This window comes from Lepidothrix coronata, unplaced genomic scaffold (assembly GCF_001604755.1).
Source record: "Lepidothrix coronata isolate B3197 unplaced genomic scaffold, Lepidothrix_coronata-1.0 Scaffold10, whole genome shotgun sequence".
In the NCBI taxonomy this organism is placed as follows: Eukaryota; Metazoa; Chordata; class Aves; order Passeriformes; family Pipridae; genus Lepidothrix; species Lepidothrix coronata.
In genome coordinates this window covers 3324412-3352276 of record NW_016690190.1, presented here as the reverse complement: position 1 = coordinate 3352276, position 27865 = coordinate 3324412, and the positions used below count along the sequence as shown (strand labels likewise).

General features: G+C 45.1%; 1 protein-coding gene across 4 annotated transcripts; it reads right to left on the bottom strand.

Annotated features, from left to right (window-relative positions):
* Window positions 1-1399: 1399 nt before the first annotated feature.
* On the bottom strand, window positions 1400-26157 carry LOC108492404 (pseudouridine-metabolizing bifunctional protein C1861.05-like). Of its 4 annotated transcripts, none has more exons than XM_017804693.1 (19): window positions 25760-26156; window positions 23896-23999; window positions 23244-23358; window positions 21840-22014; window positions 21117-21228; window positions 20003-20109; window positions 19048-19174; window positions 18388-18508; window positions 18018-18103; window positions 16837-16961; window positions 15510-15569; window positions 11674-11740; window positions 10414-10508; window positions 8718-8846; window positions 7152-7266; window positions 6215-6352; window positions 5386-5552; window positions 4869-4957; window positions 1400-1813 (listed from the first exon to the last, which is right to left on the bottom strand). In XM_017804693.1, exons 2-19 carry the CDS (start codon window positions 23987-23989, stop codon window positions 1618-1620), a joined length of 2118 nt encoding a protein of 705 aa, XP_017660182.1. In that variant the 5' UTR covers window positions 23990-23999; window positions 25760-26156; the 3' UTR covers window positions 1400-1617. The 4 variants fall into 4 exon arrangements, with proteins under 4 accessions (XP_017660182.1, XP_017660184.1, XP_017660183.1 ...); XM_017804695.1 differs by having other exon boundaries at window positions 23915-23999; window positions 25760-25811; XM_017804694.1 differs by lacking the exon at window positions 8718-8846 and having other exon boundaries at window positions 25760-26157.
* Window positions 26158-27865: the final 1708 nt, after the last annotated feature.

Genomic DNA, 27865 nt, shown 5'->3' with positions numbered 1-27865 from the left:
CAGCCCTTTTCCCCCGCCCCTGCTCTGTCCCACCTCCCTGCTTACGAACAAATCCAGCTGCTTGTGTGGGCCCCAGTCCCCCCCCCTTGTGTTCCCAAACACCCCAGCACCCTCCTGCCATGGCCACCCTGTCCAGTGCCAGGTACACACATGGGTGTATGGCATCTCCCATTTCGGAGCACAGAATCTTTTAGCTAAACCACAGTTGCAAGCAAGGTCTTAGTAAGGGTGAGGCTGCTGGCAAACGTTTGTGTGTCTGAAGGAAAGGCAGCAGGTTCAGAAGTAAGGAGTTGGTATGGGCCTGGTGAAAGTGGTCTTGGCTAGAGGAAGGATACCCAGTTAATGCCTCTGTCCATTGCATTCTTAAATAGTAGAGCCCACCCAAGAGAGAGGTGTTAAAGCTGCCCTGACCAAGCTTTGGTTGGCTTTTGTGCTGTGTCAGACACCTGGGATCTGCTCCTCAAACAAGGGTTCTCACTATGGGTGGTCTCTATATGAAATGGAGGGTAAGTCTGTACTCCAGACTTGCTAGCTGTTCAAGAACCAGCCAGCACCAAGACCTAACTCTACTAGAAATTAGTTTTAATGAGTTTCAGTGTTCACTTATCTGTCGATGCCCACAGCTGCATCCTGTGCACATTACATGCTGAGAGAGAGAGTAGGTGACTTTTCCTCATTGCTTCCATGAGAGATACCCTTGCTCCCTCTGCTCTCTTTTGCTTCAGACTTGACACTCCAGACTAAAGAAGGAAGGAAGCCCCAAGTTCAGAGGAAGGCGTGTGGAACAAGGGTCTGTCATCTTTTAAAGGCCACCAGCTGCTCCCTGGTTACCCCTCTTAGCTTAGTTTTGCCTACTTTTTCCAGGGGCATTGGACTTCAGAGCAAGAAAGTGTGGCTGGCTGGCTGGCTCAGGAAGACTGATGAGGTTATCCTACAATGTCATGATCCTGCCAGCTGCACCTTGCCACAGGTTGTGGTCCACGGGACCTCTTAGATAGAAAGGATTTTGCTGGTGGGCCCAGCTGAAGAGACATGGTCCTGAAGATCTGGGAGTCAATGACTGAGGAGCTACCATGATAATGGGCAACAGTGACACAAGGTGGAGGAAGAATAAATTCCCTCAATAGACAATCTAGAAGGACTGGAGGTCAGGGAAGCAGGAGGTCTGAAAGACCAGAAACCAATTTTTCTTTACATGGAATTTCCCTGGTTCGGGGCCTCCTTCCCTGAGCATTTACTTAGGCCCAAAGCAGATGAGTGTTCCCAAAGTGTTCTCAAAGCAGATGAGATGGAGGGATGAGGGGTGGGTGAGATATACTGTCAACAGGCAGAAGAACCAAGCTGTGGTTGCTGTAACCCACCAAATAAATTTTTTAAAAAAAATTTAAAAAAAGGACAGTTAACAACAGCAGACAAACATAAATGTGAACAGTGCAATATCAGTTTTCACCGAATGCACTCCACAAACACTTCACCTCCCAAAAAGTACCATGCACCAAAAGTCTAAATCCTCTGGTCAGCACCCAGCCTTTGAACTCAACACTTAAAACAGTCCAGTTCCTGGAAATAGGAATGCTGGGACTTCAGGGAAGTGATAGATGAGAAAGCCACGGTGTTCTAGTCCATCTTCCATACCTTCACCTCTGGCCAGCTCCTGCTCTTGACTTGCTCCTGGCTGACACTGGAAGTGCTGATTTCTGGGGAAATGGGCTCATAGGAACAGAGAGACAAGCTTGCAGCAAGCAGACCCATCTGGACACAGGTGTCTGTGTCATGTTTAGCAAGCATCCCTGCAAGGATTCCTCCCATTAAGCTGTGGAGAGAAAGAAAGATGGTTTTGAACAAGAGGGGAACAATTTTGACCTTGGGAACGTGGCCATTCATTTGTAAGGGCTTTCATTTGGATCCAAACCAACACTTACAGAAGCTGAATATGTCAACTTCTCATCTCAAAAGTTGAGGCATTTTCTCTTGCATCACATTTTCTATTCTCCTCAGTTTTCCAGGTGAGGCAGGAGAAAAGAAAGGAGTCTAAGAAGGGAAGAATATACTTCTCCCTTGCTCTCTAATTATTTTGTCACTTCTCTGCTCTTTGTTGGTGCCTCATTATGTCCCCTCCTCTCCCTATAGGGGTTGGATAGGGTGAGAGGTAAAGTTTCCATACCTATGTGAGAGGGACAACAGGCATAGCTGGAAAAAGAAATCCAAAGCTGAAATGAGATTGGAAATTCAGATTTTTAAAAACATTTGCTGTGGTTTTCCATTTGAGATTTCCCAGTAAAAATTGTGTGAGTGCTTGCAACAACAGTTGTCATCCTCGGTCCCCACAAGGCACTGAGGCAGACAGCAGGAGAAGGGAATGACTTTGGCATCTGCCTGACTTGCAGGGGAAGGCTCCTTTGAGGCATGGATACGTGCAGGGCGGTGTTTGTGATAGACTGGGAACAACTACTCTTTATTCACAGTCAACTACTCTAATGATGTTCTGAAGCTCAGAAAGGATAAAGGAGAAGTGAAAGAGAAGGGAGAAGACAATGCCATTTGAGAGGAAGAAGCAAGGAAAGGAAAATACGATGTCAAGGAGGATTAATAAGCACATCTATGGGGAAGGGAAAAAGAGCCCTTTTTTTGCACTCGGGCTAATTACCTTAACATCTTTTTATCCATAACAAAGGCACAGAAGATTATGACTTCCATAAAGTGTTCAATCTCTCAACAGCTCCAGAGATTGAGAGTAAATATTTGGGGGAGCATCCCCTAGCAATGCTGTGTGCGGGCAGGCGATGTTATGTTGTCACGGCAGCCCCCTGCAAGGAGCAAACAGCTGCTGCTGCCACCTGCACACACACTCAGCTCCTTGGGCAGCATCTCTGGACTTGTGGGAGAGCCACAGGGTCAAAGCAAGGCAAGAAGTGCCCTGGATCGCTGTTTCTGGGTGTGCACTCTCCCCTGACCAGTGCTTCAAAAGTGTGAGGGTTCACGGGGGCCAAGCTGTGGAAGTATTATTGTTTAAATTAGATATTAGGAAGAAATTCTTTACAATGAGAATGGTGAAACAAGTACAGGTTGCCCGGATAGGTGGTGGATGCCCCATCCCTGGAGATGTTCAAGGCCAGGTTGGATGGGGCTCTGAGCAACCAGACCTAGTTGAAGATGTGCCTGCTCATTGCAGGGGGGTTAAAACTAGATGACCTCTAAGGGTCCCTTCCAACCCCAACCATTCTGTGATTCTATGATAGTCCTTTAAAAGTGCCAACAGGCTGGGCTTGAATGCTACCAGTTCAGGCATGAATGTTACCAGTTCATGTGCTGTGGAGATGGCATGTATGTCACTGCAGTGTCCTAGCATTTGCAGCCTGTTTTGGCACTCTTACTCTGTAGAATAGGAATTTCTGCAGCTCAGAGGAGCAGCTGAGGTTATTAGGAAAGAAAACCCTGGACAAACAAGAGGACTATGAAAATTCCCCCACATGGATTTGGGGACTCTAGGGAGAGGGATTTCCAGATGAACGTTACCTCAGGAATGGGAGCAGCATTGGGCCCCTAGCTCTCAGATAGCTTTGGAAGGAAAAGTAAACTTCCGAGTTCTCCAGTATAACTCAATAGAGGTGGTTGGCAGTGGCATGCTTTATCTCACCTTTGGTCTTCCCTTAATTTAACTTTTTAAAAAGGGAAAGGAATCCCTAAGGAACACGTTTAGTTTACATTAGCCTCTAGAAAAAATTGTCGTGCAGTAAGGGGTACTGGTGTTCTGAGCAAATGGTGCAGAGAGGAGGCTCCCTGGAGGGGCTGGCAGACAATAGGGACATCTGTTGGGATCATGAGCAAAACTCAGCTTTCCTTAGGACAGGCTGACTCCATGAGGTTCCTCCAGCCCCTTTTCCTGCTGTTACACCTATTGCTCCAAACAACCCTAGAGAAGACCAGCTTGCAGTTGCAGTCAGCTCATCTCAGAGGTGGTCTGGGACACAAGGAGCATGTCCTGGTGCTAAGTGGGCTAACTGGCTTGGCAGGAAGTTATTGATTGATCCTAAGTCAAATATTGAGGACTCTGTATGTTTAAAAACAAACAAAGAAAACCCACAAAAACCCTTTTCATTCTGCCCACTGATAATAGAAAAAAAGAAGTGTTGCAATGATGAGTTATTGGTAGGTAAGCATAGAAAAAGAAACGGAAATATCTGTCACATACAGACTTTTGGTCTGGCCCAGAATCAATTATTTCACCATAAGAAGCAAGAAAAAAAAAAAACAACCCTGCCTGCTACATATAGTTTGTCAAGTTAAAAAGGAGCATAATAAAATATTACTCTGACAGACTGAGAATTGATCAGCAGGGCTAGCTAACATAGCTGTCATTTCCCACTCCTATGTAGGGCATTGTGTGAACAGCCAGGCGAATTATACAGCAGACTCTTTTGAAGCAAGAGCTTTAAAATTGCCAGAGGCAAATGCAGAACCTGATGAAATGCTTTTATAGGGCCATTTTTGCTATTGAGTGGCAGTTCCACTTCCACTGGAGAAGTGTGGAAGTAAAGCAGTTAGTTAGTTAGATAGCTTTGATGTAAGGTGGTTTACTTTGCTTTTAGCAGCTCAGCCCAGACTAATTCAGAACTCTTAGATTGCCAGGAAAGGCTTGGATCTTAAAGAAAAGCAAAACTAATGATGGCAAGCCTTCCAAGATGCTTCAGGGGACATTTTTATCGAGCTTTGCAAGGAATCACAGTAACCAGCCCTGTTCTCACGTCTTTGGTGTCTCTTCCTCTAGTAGCAGAATGTCGTTCTCGCCTTTGCAGTAAAATTTCAAAGAAATCCGATTATGGCCCTTCCACACTTAGTTGGAGAGTACAAAGCAGTGAGCAATATACCTGTCGCCAGCTCCTGAGACATTGACTATCTCCTCTCTGCTGATGGGGATGGTGGGGTAGTGGGCGGCACAGAGGCTGGCAGCAGCAGTCTGTGGGAGTAGAGAAGGGAAATTAGTGGGAATTGCCAAAGCTGATAAGGCCTGATGTGGGTGATGCCAGACCTGCATGGTTGACAAAAAAAGAAAAGACTGAAAAAAAAGCAATAATCTTTTTTCACACTTTGAAAGAGATAATTTAAATGAAGCTTCCCGAAAATGAAGCTCGCAGTCATGAATATTCATGTGAGCGCATTTAAAACTAACTGACTATAAACACTGCTCCTAGGAGCCAGCAGTATATGGACAGACAACTTGATTTTCTTTCAGAGCTGTGTATTCCACCTCCCAAACACATACATTTTCCAGCACTGATGCCATGTTTCCTAGGACTGCTGCCGTGCCACCAGAAATAGTAACAGTGCAATATGGTCCAAGAAAGAAGCAACTGAGAGCTCAGAGTTAGTTTGCTGCGCCCTTACCTGTTCTTGAGCTCCTGGACAAAGCAAGATGCTCCCTCCCAGGCTCTTGCCACACAGGAGGACGCCGTGAGTGCCGAGGGTCACCACCACACACTGCAGGTGGGCCAGCAAAGGGCAGGCCAAGGCCACCGCAGTCTGGACAACATCCTCCAACCTGGATGGCAGCTCTTCAGAGAGTGGGGAAGGAAAACCGTGTTATAACTGTAAAGGTCCTCAGCTGGCCTTTCTGTGGGCTGACAGCCTATTTACGAGCACCTCTACTAGTATTTATGAGCACTTCTGAGATGTGGTTGATAAATTTTTTTTCTCCAAATTATGGGAAACAAGGAATTCCTCAGTGTTAGACTTCCATACTATATTTCTATGCTGGGGAATCCAGCACTCAAAGGGACTAAACCTGTCCGTAGAGATCAAAAAAACTGTCTTGAAGCGCACCTTCCTTGTCTTAATGCTGTTGGATTTCCACCTGCCTTTGGCAGGGTGTTTCATTTCTGCACAGGATGGTACTGTTGGGACAGATGCCTCAGAGTACTGTGCTTCAGAGACATGGTTACAAACCAAAGATTGCTCCTGCTTAGCTGGTGAAGTGAGGCAAATGGGATCTCTGATTTCAGACAAGGAGCCATCCCAGGCCTGCTGTGCTCTCTGATAGATCAACAGTCCATACAATCCATGCAGATATGGCTGTAAGGTGCAAGACACCAAGTGTACTTAAGAATTTCCACGGTTATAACCCAATTTGCTTAAAATAGAGGCTGGAGCAGAAAATGCTCTTCTCCAGGATGTAGGTTATCTAAAAGTGTTGCTGATCCTTCTGAGTATTAAATACCTGCTGGCACAGGGTTCCCAAGGGTCCGATTTATTGCTCTTAGCTCTTGCAGGTTGGGGGAAATGTATGTGAGTGCTTTCCAGCTGTCTGAGAGGAACGGCTTAGAGGCCTTGTTCTCATCTGTTGGCTCATAGCACACTTCAAAACAACAATGCAATTGGTTAGTTAATTAATTAATTAGTGGCTCATCTCTATGTCAGAGCAGGATGCAGTGCAGAAGGCTTAGTGTGATCTGCACAACTGGAGTTACACAAGTAATCTATTAGAAACTTAAATACTATTTCCCCCATGCTTGTGACAAGGTCTCCCAAGGGCTACTTTTCAGTGCTCAGCAATGAGACAGCTGCTTCTGGCTCCAGAGTGATACCATCAGACTTCAGTTTTGTTACTTGTCTTAGCTGCTTTTGGGGCCTCTGCCAGATTTTAAGATCATTGTGTCCTCTTTTAGGATTTGCTTTTAAAAATGAAGGTGTAACTCCAAAGGTTTTGGAAGCCTTGTGAAAGGTCCCCAGCATGCCAGTGGAGAGGGGGTATTTATTTTTTGGGAAGTGGGAAAGAAAACCTCTCAAAAAATGCCTTAGGACTTATTCTGAGAAGCAAACTATATTGCTGCTCAACTGGCAGAAGTGCTCAAATTGGCACTTGCCTTGAGATTAAAGACAATGAAAGCAGCTTCCCCTGGCTTTCTGGTAGTGCCCAAGGGCAATACTAACTACACTTCAGGAATCTGATTTAGCTGCAGAAAGAGGAAAACTCAAGAGAAATCAGAAATGTTTTGTCCATTGGAAACAGAGTAGCAGAGTACAGAAACAGGCATGTCAGACAGTAACTGGGTATCTCCAGCAAGCAGCGGAGGCTGGGGTGCACAGAGCACAGAATGTCTAGGCACACAGGCTGTAAGGAGCTACAGGGCCAGGGCTGGGCAAGTTTTCCTTACCTGCTAGCTGATGCTCTTTAGCTAGTTGGCAGACGTACTGAATAGTGGAAAGAGGCACATTTCCATCAATGCAAACTAGCGGGGCCTGACACAGGGTCTCCTTGAACTGGGACACCTAGTGAAAATCCAGGACACGGAGGAGAGACAGCTTGAGTCATTGCAGAGGGACAAAATGATTGCTAGTTAGACTTGAGGTAGGATTTTCACTTGTATTGCAGCCCTTAGGTGCAGGTATGAACCTACAAGAGCAATTCACCAAGGGAAATGGATTTTTCCATTTGCCTCATCTCTTCCCCTTCTCCTTCCCCTGCTCCTTGCCATCAAGTGCTGGACTCAACTGGCAGGGCCCCTCTGGCAAAGAAAGATAGTTGCTGGTACTCACTAGACCACTACAAGGAGAGAGAATGCTGCTGTTTAATGCCACTGCAGGATTCCCTGTGCCATGCCTGGCTTCACTCCACCTTTTCTCACTCCACATGTCATTTAGATGTCCTCTGTGCACAGTGCCTCCTAAGACAGGTTGTTCATCAGCATTTTACTCCTTGGCCCTACTGAATCCCATAGGGATGGAGGACAATGGAGCAGTAGAGTGGGGAGTTGCTGTTCTCTCCTTTGGCTCTCTGAGTCTGCACAAGCACTGTCTGGATGCCAGGCCAGCACTACAGGTACTCGTGCAGCATCCCTCCTGTGTCTCTGCCAGTCCTGGCAGGAGGAAGTGCTGCCAGAATGCACTTTGCAGAAGAAGACTGGTTCAGAATTTCCACTGGCCAAAGCTGTTTCATAGAGCTCAGGAGAATTAATCTGTCATGTAACAGTTTTCTGTGCCAAGGCTTGGGGGAGGCAAGGTGGGGATGTAAGTGGGAATGGTGACCATATTTTTGCCTAGGAGGGTTCCACCTCAGGGAGACGCCACTAGTAAGTAAATTGCATTTAACTTTCATGTTGCTGTCAGTCGTGAAGCACAGGCTTTTGTTCTGTCAATAAAAGAATGAGTAGGGGAGGAGGGTGCAGTGAGGGGCTTTCACTGAATCAGTCCTTAATCACTGCTTCCATTAGCCCTGATGTTTTTGAATGTTTGGATGTGCTGAGCAACAGTTTCTGTTGATACAACTCAGCATGTAGAAACAACAGGAATGGTGGGGAGGGGATAGAAGAGGAAAACTTGCTTTAACCAGTGTTCTGTCCATTTTTTTTTAAATTTTATTTTCTCTATAAGGAGAAATATCATTTCTGCAGACTGGATTTATTTCTGGCTTTAAGGCACCAAAAATTATAGGCTAGCTTGGACAAGTTAATGAAGAGGATTCTGGCCTATGTGTCATGGATCATGGTAGTGGTGATACTTATGGACCAGAAACAGAAACTCCACTTGAGTCAGCAGCAACAGAGGGCTCTGGTAGCTTCTCATGCTGCTATCTCAGTGGCCAGTGGCTGGGGTTAACTTTAGCATCTCTCATGTCCCTCTGCACACCCGCTCTCCCCGGTACAGGCTTTACCAGTGGCCTTTTGTCACAGGTCCACACTCATTCTCGTAAGAAAAGCTTACAAATCAGATGGTGTGCGTACGTATTGCTCTGTGATCTGCTGGTGGATGTCCATATCTCCCAAGCCGATGCTGAGCTCCCCAGCACTGGTGACCACAGCACAGTAAGTGGCTGTGCTCTTCCCCTCCAGCTGAAGGACAGCACTCATGTCCTGAAACAGGGAGGACAGGTACACACTGAGCATGTTTCTCTTCCCTGACACACTTGGCTCAATCTTTCTCTAGCCCAGCTCGCTGTTCTCCCTTCCAGCACCCTTCTCCCTTGGGATAAGCAGCATTTCAGCAGTGTCTCAGTCTAGACAGTGCTGGCACATGGCTATTTTTTAATATTTTCAGTGCAACACAGGTTAAAGCAATCCATTAGTAAATGAGAGTGACAGGTCTCTGCCATGCAGTTCCACAGGCTGTGTCTGTCATAACAGAACAGTGGTCTGCAGCCCTGTCTACTCCAGTCATCCACTCCTGTAGCTTGTGTGACACTCTGATGGCCTGCTGACGTGCTGGCATGTGTTGGTGGCACACTGCAGCTAGCAGTTATGTTGGCCACCTCATGAACTGCCCAGCTGGATTCTAAAAGCAGCCTTGGAGCCATTTTTGCAGCAGTGGGGCAGACGTAGCTGTGACATATCCTTCCCCTGTGGGTCTTGTGAATGATCTGCTTAGAGAACTCAGGGCATATCTTGGAAGGAGCACGTGGACAGAGAAATGACAGGGAAGGTGGAGGTTTCAGGGAAAGGGTCCTCTCCAACAGTTAGGAATGTGTTTTGCTACAAGTAAGGATTGCTTGGTAGCTGGCCAGTAAGTCCATCCTTCCTTGGGAGACTACTCACTTTGGTGGCACAAACTGTGCTGTGTAGAGGAGGGATTAGAGACCAGCCGCTATGAAGCCTTTATAAACCAAAATGGAGTTCAAGCTCTCATTGCTCAACTTGTAAAGTTGCTAAGGTAGCCAGAACTAAGGTCTTATGGGCTCTGTTTGAGTACCAGGGTCATGAGGGCACTCATAAGCCTCAATGATCCTGACTAGCCTCACCTGGGGGCTGTATCAACCTTGCCTTGCCTTCAGTCCTGCCTCTTCTCTATGGAGTTGCCTTATGCCCTAGGTTAGGGCTGCCCTCCTGGCTTTTTTTGCTCCCTGCTGGGGTGGTGATATTCTGCCTTGATGTCCCAGGGAGCTCCTGCTGCTCCTGGCTTCCTGACCTGGGTGGACAAGCTGCTGCTGAAGTCAAGTATTCCCCTGGGGCACAGGTAAGGGGGGTGTCTGCAGCTCTGTAGAGGACTCTGCTCCTCTGAGCTTGGGGGGTGTCCAGCCTGCAATCCCAGTTCCAGGCTTTCTCTGTCTTGGGCTTTACCCAAGCCAGGGTGATTTTGGCATTGCTTTGTGTATCCTCAGGGTCAAGGTTTACATATTTGTTGCTGTGCTTAGCCCTTACTAGAATTTTTCATGGTTCCTCCTGATTTACCTCTATCTTCTTCAAGCACTTGCTGGAGTGGAATTTAGACCCCATAGTTAGACTCTAAATGTTACATACATCTAGCCTGTGCTTATGGGGTTAGCTCCTTGTTTTCCAATTGCCTGTAACTAAAGAAACATTGAATTATTCCTACTCTAAGCCTGATGAAAGGTGGCTCTGATGTCTGCCAGGGTTGAGAAGACTTTTCCCTCTACGTATTGTCATCACTTCCATGTTTCTGAGGTGCCACTGCTGTGCAACATACCATGTGGTGGCAGTAGTGCAGGACAGACTGTAAATGCTCATCCTTCCCCACAGCTGATAAAAGGAGAGGAGTTTGTCCAAGACGGCTTAAACAGTCTAAAAAGCAAATGGAAACAAAAGCTATTAACAAATCCACCAGATTAGTGGGAACACAGTGACAGCCTGTATGGGATGGGTGTCTGTAGGAAAGCCCTCTCCTGGAAAATTTAATGCTCATCAGTCCTTGCCTAGAAGGATAATCAAGACGAAATTCAGCTGCAGCTGTTGCAAATGGCTGGTTGGAGCTGAGTGAGGTGATTCTGCAGAAAGCTGCACCAGCACTCTGAAATCTGGGATTATTTGGAACATCTGCGAGTGGAGGAAAAGAGGAGGGGGAAGAAAATTCTGCACTTTTTTGGCATCAATTCCTTTATCATCACAGGCATGTAGGTTTTCCCATAATGTTTCTGTGCATGGCATTTTTTGCTGCTGGCCTTCCCACACTGCTGTTCCCACAGTGATATCTCACTAGAACCACTGAATCTAAGTGGATTCACGGGAAACCCTTCACCCTCTCCCTTCAAGTTACTACAAATTATACCTCAGTGGGTGTCATGGGTATTTTGGGGTGTTTTTTTTAACACTCAAGCCTCTTCATTAGTGATCTGAAGTGACAGTAGATTTATGTTAGGAAGATTTCAGAAACATCTAAAAGCAGGAATAATCCTAACATCTTTCTGTAATCTGCCCCAGTTAATTTCAATACACAAAGACTGGTCTGCTGCTTCTTATGGTGGAGCACCAGGTACAGTGGGATCCTTTCGTATTGCCAAGGACTGTAGCCCTTTCTCTTCTACAGTAACTCCTGTACCCCAGTCCCCCTTGTCCATAGGACGTGGTTGATCACCTTTGAACAAGCTTATTCCTTTCAAATTCTTACTCAAAACATACTTCTATTGTGACTACAACTTGGCATTAATTAAATCTGAGGGCCAGGCTGCTCAGTAGTCATTGGAGAATGCTGATACTTATTTAACTTTGATTTGGGGTCAGGGTGCTATATGCTAGTTAGCTTCATATTTGTGGACCTTCCTTTTCTGATCTCAACTCCCTCCCCTCTTATTTCTTGGAATGGCCCCTGCCTTTTCCAAGCAGTCTGCCCACTGGTATATTGCCTAATGTGTCCCAAATCTTGACAACATTAAACATCTGCCGTTGAAGGAATACCAAAGGACGAATCACAGCTGGCATGCACCCGCAGGCAAACCCAAGTACAAGGCACCTGCCAAGTTTCTTCCAACACCGCCAAAGGTTCGTCTCACTCTTCCAGCATTTGTTTGCCCACCACCCTGGAAGAAAAAGCTGTTAGTTGGTAAAACTGGGAGGGCTGCTTGGCATAGATGCTATGTCTCCACCAACATGTGAAGTTGCTGAAATATAGGTCAGCAATCAGAGGGAGCAGAGGGCATTCACCTAACAGATTGAGGGCAATACAAACTTCTGTGGCCATCTGTAGACTTCAATCTCAATGACAAGGGGCTGCTTTCTGGAAGGGGAGATCCACTTCATCTCCCCATGAATTGCTATTTTGGTCTTATTTGCAAAGACCTCCTACAACAACGCTAATGAGTGTTTCTGTTGCTATGAGCAGCAGTCTGAATTGACCTGCTCAGAACAGCCTGGGACTCCAGAGCTGCTGACCCAGACCTGACGGGCTCTGCAGCTGCTTTCCAGGCCACTTAGCTCCCACCTTAAACAGTTTGGGGGTTTTATTTATTTTCCTCTTTGAACCTAAAATGATATTTGTTACCTTTGCCTGTACTGCCTCTGTACTTTATTCATGGAAGGATCTGAAAAGTCTGAAGATTTTTTCACTCACCCTTTGCTTCCCAAACATCTCTCTCATAAAAAATACCCTTCTTTTTTACGTGTGGCTATCAACTTCTCTTTTCTCTTGCCTCTGCCTTCCACTCCTCTGTCCATCTGCCTCTCTGTCACAAATAGACAAAGTGTCAGAACACAGGCAATCGCTCACCCATCTCCTAATTCCTCTGCCAGAAGAATTACATCAGTAAGTGCTCAGATCAATCTGGGCTTCATCTGACTATCAAAGGGTTTTAGAGCTCTCGTTTCATAAAATCCTGACACATATTTTCCATTTCTGGAGCCAGCTTGCCACTGGCAGTTATAGTGATCTTCATAGGGTATAACTGAAGCTCCCCAAGGGCTCTTCTTCCCCTGCATGAAGCGGTACATCTATCCTTTGCACACAACTCTTTCTCCTGCATCCAGCCCTATAACCGTAAGAGGCTGCTCTCCCACCTAAGTATGCTCTTTTATTACTTTGCTCTGACCTCCAGGCTCTTGTTTGTAGCTCTGACTCTCCCCAGTTCTGTACTTTGTAAGACTTGGTGCTAATTCTTGACACCTTTACTTTTCTGTCTGGCAGTTCTCCAAGCCCAGAACTGTTCACATCACCTGAGCAGAACTGCCTCTACATAAACAACTTATGGCCTCTGTCCATCTTTCCATTACTTGTCATTTCTCATTAACGCAAATGCCCCTTGGTTACATTTCCTCATGCTCCCTGGGAGTTGCCACTGGCACTGCTGGGAATGAGGATATTTCCATCTACAACTGTGTCCTGTTGAGTGTTGCAGATTTCAAAAGCATTGAGCTCAGCTATTTTAACTCTGAAGCTTACTATCTGTAATAGAGTCAGCCAAGGAAAAAAAACCCCAACACTCCAAAGTAAAAAGCAAGGGTGCTTGTTTAGGCAAGTCAAATAACATGGCTTTGAACACTGGCCACTGTTTCAGTCTTAAAAGAGGGTGCTCACTGCCATCAGTAATGAGCACAAACTGTGTTTCATGTAGTTCCACTATCTGTTTTCTAAAACTGATGCTTGCAGGAATGGTGAAAATACTCATGAAGTCCTTTAGTTGCCTGGCATGCCGATCCTCTCTTTTAGTTCCCTGTGCTCCCAGAGGCAGAGTTGCTGGGTTTTTATGCCAAGCCTTGCCCTAAGAGCAGATATACCAGCCTCCTGCTCAAGGATCCACCTGTGGGTGAACTCCGCTGTTGTACAACCCTACAGGGCCTAAAAAAATGAAGATGCTAGATCTCTCTTTAAAGTAGCAGGTGGGTGCAGTGAGAGAGAAACCAGCAGCCAGCTTTTGAAGAAAAAAAAAATGAATTACTCTCATCACACTTTGCCACCTCAGTCGTAACTCCAAGTCTGAGCGGTACTCAGGTATCTCCTCTACACTGTGGTCGGGTGGGGCTGGCTGAGATGAAAGAACTTAGATGAAAATGGACTTGTTGAAGTGATATGAAATAAGGCTGGGCTAACGCTTTCTGGCAGTGTTTCAGAGAACTGAGTGAGCCTCTGGAACCTTCTTCAATGTCTTAAGAGATTTGAATTCCTAATGTAAAAGTGAGACTCTGCTCAACTTCTGGGTGTCCTGGGGGAGTTATAACCATAATGCTTCTTCCAGCATCTTTCTTTGAGCAAAACTATGCAACCTTCTCAGCAGGTCAGATAGTTACCTATGAAACACTTAGCTTCTGGGTAGCCTTGAAAGCCATGTGGGAATTGCAACCAGGACAGAATACAGCTGCTTTCCTGTTGAGACACCATGAGGTGCGAGTGGTACCCCAGTGCTCTACAGCAAATCTAACAGGCATAAAGGTGGGACCTGCTGGGTGCTGAACCCTTTGGAAAAAATCTCTTTAAAAAGTCAAAACAAAGCAATGCTTTCCTCTGTGCCTAACCACAGTAGCTGTCAGCAGGAACATTTTGGATGTCAGTTCCGAAATCCTCCTGCAGCTCGGCATTTGGGTAGCTGTCGTGATGGACTATCAGCTCTAGGGTTTGCTACTATACAGAAGGGCAGCTAACACCTCACTTTTCCAAGTAACACTAAAACTCTCTTTCTTCCCCTGTCAACAGTTCCCAGTGGGGGCTATAGTGGTCCTTGGCCCTCTCACCATGCTATAGGTGGGATTTTCACTCATGTCTGACATGCCAAGAAATGCCTATTCACCCTTGGACATAGCTCTGCTCCTTGTCCTGACAGCTGAGTGTGGGCTATGTATGTTATTGGTTAGATCACAGGTGAAACACTCGAACTTTTGGGTTTGCAAGCCTTCATAACCAATGCCACAGCATATTTCACCCTTGACCATTATAACACTGTTTGGTCTTTGTATCATGCAACAGCCAAATTCCTTAAGGACAGCTTTCCCATCACATCTTTCCCTATCTGACTGAGGCTGCCCCATCTCATGGTGAAAGCTTCCTGCCTTGACGATCAGCATAGGGTAATTTGAGACACTAGAGAATTTTTGAGGAAGTTTCACCACCTCAATCTGCAGTACTTCATATAGCTAAACAAAAATTTTACAGGCCATGCAAACGGCCACCATTTGCATAGAGGAGTCCCAGGTCTGTTCCACTTGAGCTTCTTGGTTGTTTCTTGTTCAAACCAAATTGAGAGGAAAAGGGCCTGATAACATTTAGAATGTTCTATTTTTTAAAGCCTTTTTTGTTTATTTTTTTTGTGTATGACTCAAATCCTTCACGAGTACTCTACACTGAGACTCTTGCTCTTATCCATGCTGTTTTCCACAGCTAAGGCAGTCCCAGACAGCCAGAGCTGGCTCTCAGCTGGGGATTTCCTCACTATGGGGTCTTGAATTAGGGGCTGACACAGCATGGTGAGGGTCTCTACCCATTGCTCTTTGTATACGTGACTTGAGAGTGCCCTGGGCACCTCTTCTGCTAGAAGAGCTCTGGGCTTGAGGCATCAGGAAACAGCCTCAAGGCACCTTAACAAAGACTGCAGAGGCCAGAGTCCTATGTGGAGATTGTATGGATTGCTTTGTCCCTGTCTTGAGTGGCAGGGATGGTGACTTTCAGCATGGAGACAGAGTAGGTAACTATATTTCACTCCATTGCCCACCTAGACAACACACCAAATATGTAGCACTACACCTGCTTGTGCGTGTGATATCATACATGAATAATGCCTTCCCCCCCAGACCCCTTTTAAAGGCACTCCTTTAAAAGTAGCTGGAAATGCAATGGTGGTGAGAAAACTGCTATAGATACAGTACCAGGATGTCAGGGTTCTGCGCCTTGGCTATAAAGTCAACGTTGATACCTCCAATCACCACCTTTAAGAGGGAAGAAAGAAGTAAAAAGTCATTGGAAGGACTGGAGGAAAAAGTTTCCAAGTCATGTTTGCTTTTCCTAGTCACTTTTCCCAACCCTCTTGAAAGCTGTCTCATTTACAGTGTAAAGGCCAGTGCTTATTTTGGATGGCTAGACACAGGTTGGTACAATCCCAATTAGAAAGAACCAAAATCTCTTCTGTATGTTGGTTTCTGAATTATGCCTGCTGATAGCCTTCCCCAGCGTGGCAGGTGGGATGTGACTCTGTGCACACAGGGGTGCTGGTGGTTTCTCTGTGAGGTGACAGAGTAATGTAAGAAGTCACATGGGTCAGGTCATGCTAGTGCCTTTGAAGCCATCTCTCTTGGAACAATTTCTGACATACCAAACCTCAGCAACATTCAAGCACTATTGTGGAAAAAAGCAAAGAAAATGGGAAAAAGTGGGCAGAAAAATGCAGTCATTTCTTGCAAGCTCCCAGGAGGAATTGCCATACCCGGTGACACTTTACAGATTGCTTTTTTATTGTCCTTCAAAGCCAGAATAAGCAGTACAGCTCCACAAACAGGAAGTTTCCAGATTCTTTGGGGACATACAGCTGTTTTTTCTCATTCCATCAAATGCTGGGTTATTGCCTCTGGAGTCAGTGCCCTCTTTTATGTTGACAAATCCTATTGCAAATGGGTTTTAGAAAATCTTTCAGCTCTCTAAAGACCACCTAAAATAGATTTCCTGTAAACTATAGGGCACACACAAAATCCAAGAGAGTGAATAGAGTATTAGGGTTATAGTGAATCTTGTTTGGATGTGCTGTAACTCTTGTGATTTTGTCAATCATGAGCAGGAGGCCAACAAAAAGAGATATTTATAAACATTTACGGCTCTGCAGCTCAAAATATCTTTCTCCACCCTCTTCCAGGTCTACTCTTGTAGTCATGAGTTCCCTGGCACTAAGAGCAATACAGTCAAAGCTGTACATAAGGGCACAGTAAAAGGTGAAAATGTGATTAAAGTTTTAATGGCTTTGATGGTCTAAGACTTAATGGGATTAGGCCATTGTCAGTGTTTATTCCCTGCAAATGTGGGTAGAGGGGGGAGGAGAAGATGTTTATCTGTGAAGAATAAAAAGTACTAAAGGGAGAATGTGTGACAGTGAGAAATAGAAAGTTTGGTCTCTGGCTGAGTCACTTTTTACTTTTGGGAATAGATATAAATCTATCTTGTGCTGTCAGCACAGAGGTATCATGTGGAGGCCAGCAGAGGACTCACTGGTTGAGGTGCAGTCGTGTCCCCTTGGTGAGGCAGGTTCCCCTTCCTTCTGGTTTTCTGTATTTTGCTCAGGGCTACTGCAATGCAGCTGCCCACTTTGGCATTATTCTGGATCAGTGCAAGGTCTGTTTGGCATTTCTTTGAGGAAAAACAAAAATACCAGCAAGATTGACCTGTTAGAAGCTTATGTAGGAATTCAGAGAGGGAGAAAGCAGGAAATATGTGCTGTGAGGCTTGGTAGAACTGATTCCCCACACTGTAATCCTTTTAGGGCATGTATAATGGGTTACAGTACTGCATAAACACTCTGATATTTTCATTTTTTTTCACCTTCCTCCCCCAGTATCCACGGAAAGAAAACCTGTCTTCTCCATTTGACAGATAGGGAATAGAAGCAAAGGCTTCACAGAGAAAAGAGAAGGTGAAGTGCTTAAATTAGAGCTGAGAGTCTAAAAACATTAGAGGATCTTGGCCAGCTTTCCAGAAAGAGATACCTACTGAGATTTTGCCAAGTCACTATAAGCAATTTTTTTAGTATTTGCACTAGGGGCAGAGTATCAGAGGCTTTGAAAGCCCCACTTTTCATCTGCATACAGCTCTAATTTCCACAAATGCCTTTACTAATCTGCTCTGATTGGTCAGGTCTCCTAGAGGGCTGGCAGCAGAGCCTGGATGAGAATATGGCCCTCTTAAATTCTATGCTGGCATCTCAGTAGATCTGCATTTTTCTTGCCTGTGTGAGAGGATTCCTGTTCACACAAGGGTGTTTTTCTTCCAAGTTTCTCTTACTCCACACCCACGTGAAGTGCTGGATGAGGCAGTGTGATGTACAGCCCAGGTACCTTCCAGAGAGCAACCTCACCATGGGCAACAGTGGCCTGACACTCCATCACAGGGCAGGCAAGCTTGGGGGTCAGATATGAGGGATCTCCTTAGGCTCTGGACCACCTGCTGTCTGTTTTGCCCTCCATTTTTCAATGCAAAAGGGGATGAAGACAGTAAGGATGCTCCTGAAAAATCAGGGTGCAGCTGCTAAACTCTCATCTATTTGCAGATACTGATATGTTTGCCCCTTGCTAGATTGTCAATGAAGTGGTAGTGTTTTCCACCAAGCACCATCAGAAGAGATATGAAAGACACTGGAGTACTTCCTTTTATCTCCCCATTCGGTAAAAGGATACTGGAGTCCAGTGATTTCCCATCAGTTAACTCTATGAGCTTCTGTAACAAAAAAGGGGTCACTTCTTTGCCTGTGATCCCTTTGGACCTGCAAATATAAAGAGAATTCCTGCAGATGAGAAGGACTGAACTGCAAGAGCATCAGAGGAGAAGCACTCTTGCTAGCAGATACTTTATCTCCATAACCACATACCATAAAAAGGTCCTGTAAACAAGCTTTGGGTTACATAAAGCTACAGTTGAAAGTATGTTGTGGGCTCACCCATGCCTGAGGTTAAGCTGTGCTACAGCTCTTGTAGCACTGTCTCTGAATTCCTTTACTGCCTCAGGACCACTGGGTGAGCAAAGGATGAGGTTGAGGTTGCTTCTCACCTGGCTTCACTGAGAGCTTGCTGGATGGCCTCTTCGATGACCTGGCCTGAGGCAGCTCGCTCCTGGGGACAGGGCACTGCTATCAGCACCCCGCTGCTTAGGCCTAGCCCCAGTGCACTGTCTGGGAGAGGATGGGCAGATTGTTAGTGGTTCTCCTTGGATAAGTCAAGTGCTGAAGGAAAAGGACAGAGTAGAGTGGGTGCAGGGTGAAGAAACCCACAGAGCTGAAGCTCTGGTTCTTAGCCGACCCAAGATCAGGGTCTTCTCCAGCCACCAACCAATTCACGTCTCCCTGTCTGTACAGCAAATAGGGCAAGGATTTCTGTCTTTTTCAAACCGATTCCATTTCTGAAGGCCCAGAAACTGTTTTTGCCGACACATTAATATGTGTATTCCCTCCACTTCACAGTGTGAAGAGAACATAAATGAATGAGCATGCCAAAGTGGCTGCAGCTGGCTTGCAATTTTACTTGCTGTAAAGACTGCACTTCCCTGCTACTTCATTTTCAAAGTACTGTTGAAGCAGGAATGGAGGAGGTGGGATGGTGTATTTTTCAGGGTAAATTTTTCTCCATAGTTAAAGAAAGTGCCTAATCCAAGGTGCTCCTTGTGTCCCTCTTTTCCAAGACCTCACATGGGCCTTTCCTGTCTAAAACACACCAATGAGTTTAGCTGCCTCCTCTTCGTCCCGGACATGATATGGTGCCTGGAAGCCACTCTGGCGTGAGAAGAAGGCTGGGAACTCTCTTGATTCTCCAAAGGCAGCCACACAGACACCCTGAGTCTCCTGCAGCAGTGGAGGTGAGACGAGCAGGTAATCAGCAGAGGGAAAGGGAACCCAAGTAAAGAATGGGACTTTTTCCTTCTTACCCAGAAAGAAACTGCCTTTCTTTAGCACAGGGCTTGGTTATTTTTATACATCCCATTCTATTCCATTCTCCCAACAACATATTTCAAAGCAAAGAGCCAGACATGGTAACTGGCTAGACCAAATCAGGCTTACTGAGAGAGGAGGCATGCACGTCCTTTGCTTGTGCTTGGAGCTGATCAAAAGCCATGCTGCTGTCACTAGCACAACACTGAGTCCAAGGTAACACCCTGTGATCTGATGGTATGTCATAAGCTGACAGGAATATAAATGAGTTCTGTTTGCAATTGAGAAGTATTGATGCTGGCCGTCACCTGAAGTGCTGGCTCTGCTGGTTTCCAACATACCAAACTTTTAAAGGTGACTCTATTGAAAATCATCTGGATTCCCATTTTAATTTTGATTTTATTTAGTGTTCAGTGGATCTTTCCTCATCCATCAATATCTGGGAGAATTCTCCCAGAAAATCAAGTTTAAGGCCAGAGAAAGAGGGCATGGTTAGCACTGCCTTTGACCTCAGTTGGAACAGCTGCTGGAACAGCCCCTTGGACATGGATAGATTTGTGTTAGGGAGTAGCCAAGTGCTTGTACAGCCCCAGGACTACAGAACTGTAAATGTGGGTTCATGTACTCTCAATAATAGTTTCTAAAAGTCTTAGGCTTAGTAAGTACCTTCATGCCACTGGGCATTCTGTATACAAAGAACAACATTATCTGCTTTCAGGCCCCGCTGCCCATGCTACCTACCAGATATTCCAGTGTCCTGCCAATATCAAGGATAGACTTGGCTCCTGCAGATACAACAGCAACTGGAGTTCGTCCTAGCTCTGTCAAGTCAGCACTCACATCCATAGCTGTCAGGGGACAAGCAGTCATCATGTTGGTGATTGTGTGGTACTCCAAGCTGATGTGATCTGCCCTCTTAAAAAGCTGTGTCTGCCTGGGATGCCACTGCCTGATTTTGTAACTGCTTAGGTCCACAAACACATTACAGGTTTAGATCGTGCCTTTACATGTTGAAATTGAAAGAGATATTGACAAAAAGAAGTTACATGGCTGAGGGCAGAGGTGCAGCCTTGCACTGTATCTCTTGGTTCCGTGATCACGTTGATAAAGAGTATGCAAAACTTTGGTAGAAAAGAAAGAAAAATGTGTTATGCAGCAAGGATGAAGTTCAAGGAGATAGAATATCACTGAAGGAGATTTTGAGTTTAGAACTGACATTGCTGGCAAAAAAAAAAAAAAAGAAAGCACCATAAGAGCACTGATGACCTCAGGAAACTCCCTGGTCTGGAATTCACATCACATCTGAAAGGGATGGCATACAGCAGGGCACTGCATTTGTGCTATGCTAGAAATACATATGGCTGAGAAGAGAGAATTTACTTAATTCACAGACTACACTGCCAAGACTGGCACATTTTTTAAGAGAGGACTACACACCTCTAATACAGACCAGGGCCTAAACATGTTTTGTGGTGATACTCTCCTTCTCCTCATCTGTGAGAAGTTGATAGCAACACTGTGTTCAGTAGCCAATATCAGATTATCCAACCATTACAAAGAGGGAGAGGTACAGTCAGCTCCTGTTGCACCAGCAAACAATATCCATATAACCACATGTATGCAAAAGATAAAGAGAAACCCCCACCCTCTTAACAACTGGCCTGTGCTCAAGAGGAACATTTTGAAGCTTCTAGAAAGGAGATACCGGGGAGAAAATAACCATAGTTTGGTCAAGAAGAATGACAACTTCACTCTTCTGAACAGACAGTTACTGTAGGACAGACTGGGGAAAAGGAATAAGATGGAATTAAATAATAGCAACATAGAGAAAAATAGAATGTATTGATGTTCTTACTGTTCTCTCCTTCCCGATGGACACCTCCTATGCCACCTGTCACAAACACGGGAATTCCTGCTTTGTGTGCAGCAATCATTGTTCCAGACACAGTAGTGCCACCAGACAGGCCCTGTCAGGGAACAACCAGTCACAGTCAGCGCCCCGGGGTGACATGGAGAACACAGCATGTGGGCAGCAGTGGTTGTGGTCTGACACGCAGCAATGTCACAACAGCCTGCTGTCACCAACTGACCAGTGAAATTCTGATACAAATATTCTTTTGGGCAAAAAGGAAGAGGAATCATCCACCATCATCCCTGCTACATAAGCTGTTCTTGCCCTGATAGCAAAGGCCTTTGTTCCCCAGGGCATTCCAACCAGAAGTCATCGTGGGCAGCTAGTGTCACCTTTAGCTGTCACTTTGAGCTCGCGATGGCCTACGTGTCACACAGTTTGCATGCAGTGTGATAATGCCTTATCGTGCCAATAAGAATATTCTTAGCCAAGTGCTCATGGCTTGCCAGCCCATCCAGAATGACTTTTCAGGAGCCCTGTTTCATGGCTGCTAGTCCCTTACTCTGTGGTATTTTCACTGTAGTTAGGACCACATTTGAGCTTACCAGGAAGATACTACTTTACATTATATTTTCAAGAGGTTTAAAAGCAACCTGGCTTGAACCTGGAGAGCACTATACTAATGCCATGTAGAAAAGACCACAACAGAAAGTCTGTGTACCGTACCTGGCTGAGGACAAAAGGAAAATCTCTCCGAGACACTTTAACTGCATTTTTACTGCTTGCCAAGAACTCGAGTTCCTCGTCTGTGAGTCCCACATGGATTTGGCCCCTTAAAATACCTACAGTGGCTGGCACTGCTCCGTTTACTCTTACAGTTTCTTCCACCTCTCTGGCCATGCTAAAAAGAGAAAAGACAACAATCACAAATTAGGGAGGCAAACAATCAGGCAAGAAACTGCCATGTTTGATGGCCGTCACTCTCAGTTTTACAGTTCTTGTGACTTGGGCTAAGTCCTGTTCCTCTTCCGTATCTTCCTAGTGGCGGAAGTCTTTGCACTTGAGCTTGCAGAAGTGTAAAGCTCCCATTTTCAGGTCAGCAATGTCCAAGCTCTGTGCTTCAGTTTTAAGAAAAATCATTTGGCTTACAAGCAAACCTGGTTGTACAATAGACTACTGAAAATAGGGATCTTTTCAAAATAGGACCTCTCTGTATTTCTTATCTGTTATTTCTCTGAGATCATAGATCTTCACAGAAACCCCAGCTAATTTAAGCCCTGGTCAAATGACCAGAATATATTTTTTTCACAATTCAAGCAGTTAGATATAGAGTAACAACAGTGCCAAAAAGCTGCTGCCTAAGGGTACTCTAGGGCTGCAGACTAGCATACACTATCCTTTTTAAGAGCAGCTTCTTCTCCCTTTCTGAATTACTTGGACATATGCTAGGCAAACTTTAACTACTGAAACTACCTCTTCTCCAAAACAGAGTTTTCAGAGCTTCATTCTAAGACAGAATGTCAGGCAGAATAGTGGCCAGGTAAAGAGCAAGGTGGAAAATCAATACCAAAACATTCCTGTGCTTTCTGAAAGCAGGGATGGAGGGGAGAGTGCAATGTAACTCAATAAAACATAAGTCTACTGAACATTAATAAATAAAAGGTAGAGGTAGGGGGTTTTCCATGCATGGTACAGAAGGCAGGGAGAGGGACCAGCAACTCTCACAGTAGCTGCTCTGAGTGGGCTAAGGAACAGATTTCCCTATTGTGTTTCAATCCTTTTTGCATTACAAAAGATACAGGAAAAGAAACTGCAGAGGGTTTTCAATGTCTGTACAAAGTATGCAATTGAAAAGGCTGGTAGCTCTCTTTTAGAGCAAATGATGACATTATCTGCTGCGATATTTTAAAGGAAGACAGAAATTTAATTACTAGGCTCCCCATATGTGTCCTTAAAAGTCCAAATACAAATGTTTTAACACTTGAACTCATATTCTGCATGCCTAGAAACCTGACATATACATTTGGTCTTGCAACGGCTTTGGCTGGATCAAGAATACTGATACCAATCCACCAGGTATGTGCTTAATTCTTATAACTTTGTTGAACAAGGAACATCAAAATCCAGCACCTCAGATTCAGAGGATAGGCCATGCCATGAGTAATGATGGTGCTTTCCAAGGCTACAACTGGTCTCCCCTCCATCAGGGCTTCCTGGACAGAGGGATGAATCCTGACATAAGCACCTGGGCATAAACACAGAAAAGTGAGTTATTTGTATGTGTATTCATAGTAACTAGTGAGCTGTTTTATAAAAGGCAAATTGTTTTCATCACAGCAAATTTATCCCCCTTCAGCTGCTCTTTGGGGTGAATTTACAAATAACTTCAAGAAGACTGAAGCTGTGTTTTATGTAAGTGAAATATCTGCAAAATATCTCTGCTGTTAATATGAATTATAATCCTCATCACTATCAGTGAATGGTCCTCTGCCACCATTTTTGCAGTCATGTTGTTATTTGCTCCAGGAACATTGCTTGAACATTATTGTGAACTAACTGAGTCCTACAACCATGCCCAAACACAGGGATATGTTTTATAAGTGGAAACACCAAGGATACCATAGTAACTCAATATATTTTAAGACTATCGTACACCAAGACAATTGTTGCTCTTTGCTGTGGTCCCACAAGACTGCCACCAAGGTCTCTGCTGCATTCAGATGAGGAAAATGCTTTCCACCCAGGAACTGTTTAGGACACCTAAACAGAATACACTACTCACCATGCAGAAATCTTCTCACCTGGGTGGTCCCACGTGCCATGGTGGACACATGTCTTCCCAGGCTGGAGGTTATTTTCCTAATCATCTTGTGCATATGGATGGTGCTGAGATAATGGAAGTCAGGTAAAAATGAAAGATGTAATTTAGCAACTATGTGACCTTGTGAAGCTAAAAATATCAGCTCTTGCCTTGATCTTGGAAAAGTAAACAACCCTTGTCCAGGAGATTGCCTGGAGTTTCCTGGTGTTTCAAGCATGAGCCAGGGTGTCAAAGCAAAATGTTATGCTGAAGAAATGGAGTTACAAGGGGTCACCTGGCCCATTATCAGCGCTGGGCTGAAATCGTGGTAGAGCAGAGAAAAGGATGAGAAGTAAAAAACTAGGGAGAATTTTGAAGCAGGCAACTTTTTAAATTCCAAAGCAACTTGCCAATGACAGATTTCAGGCTCAGCCACTGCCACCTCCAACATGAAAGGTCACAAGGAGAAATCTACAAGGCAGCGTAGTGCTATAGAAATATGAATCTGTTTTTTGCTGGTGTCTAGAAGAAAATAAGCATTTCAGAAAGGAGATGAGAACTGGCAAATTGGACTGGAACTGCAAAGAGGAAAGAGCAGCTTTCCCCAGAGCAGGGAGTGCTTTATGTAGGCTCACATTACATCATCCTTCTTAGTGCAATGCCTTGGAAGCAGAGTGGCAATTCAGCCCCGGCAACAAACTCCAGAACTCCTCTGGTCTCTTAGCAACTCCTTTTCACTTTAATTAAATTCATTCCCAAACAGAGAAAGAGGGGGAGAGAGCTGTAAATGTTAAGGGAGTGGTCTGGTCCAGGCCTTGGGGCAGTTTCACTTAATGCCTGGCTGCTTCACATACTTTCCCTGGGCATTTAACCATATCCCTTCAGTCTCTCTATTCCTCACCCCTTCACTAGGAGGAAAGGATTCCCTTCCTCAGTCCTTTGTACCTATTGTTAATTTAGATGGCAAATTAAGTAAAACACAGTACTGTGTTCATGATACACTTAGTGGAACATGGCTCTGATCTCAGTACAGTGTGTGGCTTTACAGTTATATAGAAAATTCTTATACCCAGGAAGAATATATTTGCCCAAATATAAAGACTTCAGCTATACAGGACAGCTTGGGCTGTGTTACATAAGAAAAGTGGCACCGGATCAACTAGACACAATACACACCTGACTGAAACACTAAGATTTTCCACTTTCCAAACTGTTAATAGGGACTAAAAATTATCTTAATGAAGTTTATGGAATCATGCAATAACAAAAAAAAAAAGTGACAAAAGCTCTTACTTCATGCTTACAACTGTGCAGTGCTAAGCTCAGTAGCCTGGGCAGTTCATGGGCTCATGCCAATGTTCTGGTATTGCTGTGTGTGTGCCTACACAGCCCTCACTCTCTGGGGTAAAGTCATCTTTGGAATAAATTCATTAAGGCAACAAGGTTACGCCAAGGATTGGTTGAGCTGCTCGAGCTGTGCTCTGAATTTTAACAACCCCCCAAACTCTGAAGCACAAGAGCCAGGAGTGCCCATACTGTGCTGGCTGGTGGATAAAAACCAGCTGGTCACCACCTGAAACCCAATACGGCTGAGCTGATATCCACTGGAAACTCAGCCAACACTCAGCCTGAGCTGGCTCAAAGGTTTTCGAAGCTTGGCAAGTTCTGCAGCAAGACCTGTACGGCCTTTTGCCTCTCAACCAAACTGCAGATTCGTAGTGCAAGTTTCAGGCAGCTCTAGCACAGACCGGCTCTCCTCCCTCTTCCAAACTGTCCCTACTCATGTCCCCTGTGATCGATCCGGTGTATCCGCCCTCACGGAGCAATGGCCTGGCATGTTTCTTACCTCTGGGTGTCCGTCTCATGGAGGGAGGCTGGGTGGGTACTGGAGCAATGCCTGGGCAGCCTGGGAGGAGGTGGAGGAAGGGGGGCAGGCAGCACATGGGGGTGCGCAGGCCAGGACTTCTGGCCAAGAGAGTCTATTTATTATTAACCACAGGCACAGCTGAGCTCCACAACTGCTCCCTGCCTGGGGTGCAGGGGGCCATTTCATGGCTTCTGTGATTATTTTCGTTCACACAGAGCCAGATTTTCCCCTTTTCTCATTTTTCAGATTCCTTTGCTATTAGATTTTTTTAAATCAGTGAATTCATTACTCACTAAAACAATGCCTTTGCAGACTGAGGCACTTTGTATCTATGCCTAAAAAGCTGGGGAATCACATTCATGCCTCCCCCACAACCTTGCTAAATGCAGCTAAAGCTCTTCCTTCTCAGGGTAAGAGCTCTGCCCAGCTCTTGGCCTCCCCAGAGAGGAAAGCTGTAGGTCTAAAGATAGTTGTGGCCACATTTCGTAGGATGCAGACACCTGGTGATGCCAAGAATACAAGCTGGGTACCCAGCAAAAAACTCTTGTAGTCACCTCCTGTAAAGACAATCCATTCTAGCAGTTCTAGGGCAGCTTTGAACAAGGACTTTGAAACTGATAAAAAGCCTCATAAAAAAGCCATGATACTTTGATATCTAATGCACTGGTATTGTGCATGTTTCAGTTTTATATTCTGCAGAAAATATCAGAGTTGAGAGTTAAATGGCCATGAAGGAATTGATTTACGGGATAAAAGACAGACATGATTCCATGCAGCATCCACGAATAACATAAAACTAGCTGAAGTAATTGCTAATGTATTGCTGAAGTAATCATTGTCAAGCAACTGATTTTACTGCAATCCATTAATCAGGAAATTGTAAAACATAGGTTGTTAAAGCAGTACTTGCACTTTACACTTGTCCGTTTCAAAAGAGATTTCCTGAAACTTTTGTTTAACACAGCAGTAACAAATGGTGTCTTATTTTCTACGTCCTTCCAATCTCTTCAACTAAACACTTTCAAGGAAACTTCAAACAAAACTTGCTGAGTTACAAAGACAATCCGCCTCTGACTTCTGTTACCCAGTCTGGAAGGAATTTAATTGCAGGAATGATAGATTGCATCCTCAGATGCCATAAATGGATGCTGAAGATTTTGTGAACGGTATCTTTTTCCTGGGGGGATGGGTAGTCAGATGTATTGTAAAGAAAATGTGTACGTAAAATAACATTTTTGGAAAAAATGCACAAATTATAATGACATCATTTAATTTTCCACTAAATCTGCAGTATTCTAGGAATCTATCTGGGCCATCCCATTGTTAACATGCTATCAGGCAAGATGATTTAGTAATCAAGCCAGTCACTCAGTTTCCAACTCTCAGCATCATCTCAAGATGATCTTATGCAATGGGCACCCCAGTTCAGCCTGTCAGATAAGTCAGGGGTAAGAATGCGTTGCTTGATTTGCCATTTTTCTCCTAAAACCCAGTGGAAAATCAGCCTGTTGGGTTTATAGCTCAGCCTTCCCGTATGAACCCGTACGTCTCTGAGACAAAATGGAGCTGCTCACTCAGCTCTCTGAGGGTGCTCCTGTGATCTTGTGCATATCCTAGGTTCTGGAATTGTGCCCAGCAGGCTTCTGCAGTGTGATACATGGCTGATGATGGTTTGGGAGCAGTTGGAACTACAATGTGTAGATGAGAAAGGAGAGAGAGCCCTGGAGAACAGCTGGTTTGTAAGTAACAACAGGTTTGTAAGGAACTGTGGGGCAACGTCTAACACTTCTCAGTCCCATCTGCCTGCAGTGACCCACAGCTCGCTGCTGGTACTTCCCTCTCCAGGCCTCAGAAGTAGAAGTTAATATTAAATAGGTTTCTGGGTAAAATGGGAGTGGTTGGGAACAAAGAAATTGCCATGGCAAATTCCTGCTGCCTGCTGGGAGCTGGGCCCTCGGGCCACCCTTCCATTTTCATTCCTGAGTGATTCCCACACCAATTACCATGTCCCCCGAAACCTTTTGTCTCTCAGGGCCCTCCAAGGCATTAGGGAAATGGGAAGCTCCACATTACTTTTGTCATGTC